Consider the following 4,037-nt stretch of genomic DNA (forward strand, 5'->3'; position numbering starts at 1 on the left):
ACACACACACACACACACACACACACACACACACACACTCATACCGGTCAGCAGAATTAGACAATTAGGTTATTGGTGCGTTGCTGCTGACAGCCCTTGTCCCAAAGAGTCAATAAGCCTGCGTGGAGTTCACATTTAGACATAGTTTTCTTTTCATCCTTCTATTGTCGTCAATAAATTTGCCATCCATCTTTTCTTACCTCCCACTAACAACCTAAAAGTGCCAACTCAGAGGTCCACTGCAGGCGGTGATGTGCCTGAGGTGCTGCAAAAGAGCCTCTCAGCCACATGGTTCTCAGAAAAACAAAAACAAAGGGTATAATTAAGGGTAACATCACACATTCATAATTGCATTGTTCATCTGTCCTTCATAAACACTGTAAATGTCAACCTGGTAAATACTGCTGCTTATCAAGGAAGCAGGGATTTAAGGGAAAATAATGTTTGCAATTTAAATGAGAATCATTAGTTTTCAGTCTTCAAGTGATGCACCCCCAAGCAGATACAGGAAATAAGCTCTGAAGGAGTTCCAAGAAGCAGTTTTGATTGTTGCTTAAAAGCCCAACGACTGAGTCAGCTCCTTGGTCGAGGTCCTCAGACCAGTGAGAGTCCAGTTAAACACAGGAAGTGATGGGAAGGATCACGCCGTATGTGTGCTTTTCAATAACATGAATGGGATTTTCCGCTGTGTCCAAAATAAGCACAGTTTGTTCAGTTCTGCAGGACGGGGAAGGTGAAAGCCAGGACCTGTGTCTCCCGCGAAGCCGTGAGCAAGGTGGCTTTTCCACATGAAAAGTCCACAAGTTTAGTCTGAAAGGGTGGCCTTGTTTGTGCTATCACATCTGTGATCATTTGAAACCACCTTTTCTTGTTGCTCTTTAAAAATCAAGGAACACATGTTTGCCCCGCGGTCAGACAAATTAAGACTGCAGAAGTAAGCAATCACCACTAACCTTGTGTCCTCTTTGTGCTCTGTGCTGATAAATAAAAGGCCTCAGGCTCATGGGAATCTAAGGTCACTTGCCTTCTATGCCCATTTGTTCTGAAGTACTTAGAAAACCTTTAATATAAATTAAAAGGTCTTTATTCACTTAGACATTTCTCAGTGTTTAAAGATCGTCTATGGGTGATGATGTGCACATTTCTGCGATTCCTGCAACACTTTGTCTCCCAGCCTTATCTACAAGTCAATATGATCCGGAGATAAAGTGCTGCATTCAGAATCCTATCAGCAGGACTGAAGTGCTAAGCAGTTTAATGCAGTCAGTTTCCTGTTTTCATCTCACACCCTATTAAAATTTGTGTCAGCTGTGAGCTGCGATTAAGCAGTCCAAGTTGCCCTTTTGCACATTATGGCTGAAGAAAGTGTCTCTGAGTTCTGAATTTCACTCTGAAATCTGCAGTTATACCTTTTTTTAAAAAACAGCCCTTTAAGTGTTTTGAAAAATGGAAATGATTGTTCTTTTATGCCTCGGGAAAAGCTCTTTTTTGGGGGTGTGTGTGTTTGTGTCGCACACATCGTATTCATATGCTAAAAGAAGGTCCCCTTGGTGCCTCCGCACAATATCTTTTTGAAAGCCTTTCTGAAGTCTTTATTGAAGATGGTATATATGACTGGGTTGAGGCAGGAGTTGCAGTAGCCAATCCAGAAGAAAAATGTAAAAAGCGGGCCTGGGATGTTGCAGGTCACAGGGCACACTGCCTGCAGCGAGTAGGAGAAGAAGAAAGGGAACCAGCACACCACGAAGACGCCGATGACCACCGCCAGGACGAAGGTGAAGCGTTTCTCTCTGTTGACCATTGCTTTGCGTCGGGCAGCTCCGGGGTTGTTGTCTGTTTTGGACTTTCTCCCTGGCATCAGCCGAGCCCCCTTTGAAGTGGCGATCATGTCACGGTAGCGCTTGACGGAGGCTGGGGAGTTGATCCCCCCTCCCGCAGGCGAGCCCGGCATGCTGGCGCTGCCCCGACCCCCTCCTTGGCTGTGCTCCAGATCGCTGTCTGTGCTGGAGCTGTCACCGTTGTTATTGTCAGCCTTTTTCCCTCTCAGGCGCTTGCCCTTCTTGCCCACCTCTTTAGTCTTTGGCTCAGAGTGGGGTGCCGAGGAGGGGGATGAGGGGCCGCGTGGAGACGTGTCAAGAGAGGTGGTGACAGGAGACATGGCTGGGGATGGGGATGGAGGCTGAAGGAGATTATTGGCGGTGGGATTTGGGGAATTTTGAGAGTCTCCTGGAGATGGAGAAGGGGTGATGGCAAGAGTGGGGGGTCTGGGATTTGAGGTTTTGTTGGCTGAAGGAGGGGTACTTTCTTCTTCGTCCTTCCCATTTTCTTGTATGTGTCGTGGAGTTTGACCTGGGGTTGCACAACCGACCCCATCCTTCCTGGGCTCTCCTGGGGGGCAGCGGGTTCTCTGCTTGGCTATTTGATAAATTCTTACGTAGACCAGGATCATGATGAGGCACGGTGCAAAGAAGGAGCCTATGGTGGAGTATAAGATGTACCAGCGCTCTTCGTTCAGCCTGCACTGAGGTCCTTTCTCACTCCCCTGGCTGCCCCCCTCACTCTTGTTGAGCGAGAGCAGAGGAGGGAAGGAGATGATGGCAGAAATGAGCCACACCACCACAATGGCGCCTTTGATRCGCTTGGGAGTTCGCTGGCGTCCGTAAGTGACCCTGGAAATGGACAGGTAGCGGTCCAACGAGATGGCGCACAGGTGCACAATGGAGGAGGTGCAGAAGAGCACGTCCAGCGCCAGGTAGATCTCACACCACAGAGACTTGAAGTACCAGTAGCCAAGCAGTTCATTGGCCAGAGAGAAGGGGATGATGAGGGTGGCCACTAAAATGTCCGCAGCAGCCAGGGACACCAGGAACAGATTCTGTGGACCCCGGAGAGAACGGCTGGTCAGGACAGCAATGATGACCATGATATTTCCGAAGATGGTGAAGACCACCATCAGGGTTATGGCGGTGGCAAAGGCCGCCGTGGCTTCGGGGGAGTAGGGGGCGAGGTCTCGGACACTCTGGTTGCAGGGCGCAGAGGCTCCGGAGCCGCTCGCGCTGCTGTTCAGCAGCATGGAGCAGCCGCCGTCCACAGCTGATGCCATGCTGGGGTTATTGTGCTAGATTAAAAAAACCATTATTGTTATTAAAATATGTTTTAATGTGCTACTGCATTAGAGTAAAGCCTTAAAAGTTACACAAGTCAAATATTTAGAGGAGAATAAAACAGTCTCAGATTTACCTCAGTTGTTCCAGTTTTTCACTCTGTTTGCAACCAGATCTCTTGGACCCTCCGTGGCAGGTCTTCCAAGTCCATTTTAAACACAAAACCCAGTCCGGAGCGATGCGTCTGAACGCAGATCAGACCTTTGTAAGAATAAAGATGCCACTTTGTAGAACCGATTTCTTAATAAAAAAGAAAAAAGAAAGAAAAAGAAAAGAAAAAAGTAACAGGGYGCATCAGCCCTTTGAGGATAATAAAATAAAATAAAACAGCCTACAAAAACTAAAACGTATTTCCTCCAGCTCGGTTCGTGGTCTGAGTGGATTAACTCGTTTCTTGAATGTGGGAATATTTCTTTTTTTAAGGCTCTAATTTAAAGTCGAGAACAGCGAGGCGGCGGTGAATTTGGGCACTTGCGCAAACCGTGCGTCCTCGTTTGGAGGCGCGCGTTTATCTGTTACAGAATTTAGACATAGAGAAGAGAAAGTGGTGCTTGGCTGCTAATATGAATATAAAAAATACTTGTTTTTACTTCAAATGAAAAGCTGCGCGGAGCAGCATCTCCAATCCATGGAAGAAAGGACGCAAAGTTCACATCGAGCTCTCCAGCGCCGCGCACAAAACCAGATGTTTCACCAAAAGCCTTTCTTCTTTTTTTCCCCCTCAACGTTTCCCGCTGAGCACCGTGTAGCCCTGAATGTCTCAGGACCTGCCTTATTTTAAAATTTGGTTCTTAGTGCTGCAGAAATTCGCCGGTGCGCCCTGATCCAGCCGCTCCGCTGGCGCACATCCTCGCCGTTCCTAACAGAGGCGCA

General features: G+C 47.7%; 1 protein-coding gene across 1 annotated transcript; it reads right to left on the reverse strand.

Moving 5' to 3' along the window:
• Nucleotides 1–6: 6 nt before the first annotated feature.
• Nucleotides 7–3,432, reverse strand: adra2b (adrenoceptor alpha 2B; the record flags this gene model as incomplete). The annotated part of the gene is given in 2 exon segments (XM_014002588.1): nucleotides 7–3,118; nucleotides 3,241–3,432. A coding segment is annotated over 1 exon segment (1,572 nt). The 3' UTR covers nucleotides 7–1,531.
• Between the last annotated feature and the right edge of the window lie 605 nt (nucleotides 3,433–4,037).

The sequence above is a fragment of the Austrofundulus limnaeus genome, unplaced genomic scaffold (genome assembly GCF_001266775.1).
Source record: "Austrofundulus limnaeus strain Quisiro unplaced genomic scaffold, Austrofundulus_limnaeus-1.0 Scaffold14, whole genome shotgun sequence".
Classification (NCBI taxonomy): domain Eukaryota; kingdom Metazoa; phylum Chordata; class Actinopteri; order Cyprinodontiformes; family Rivulidae; genus Austrofundulus; species Austrofundulus limnaeus.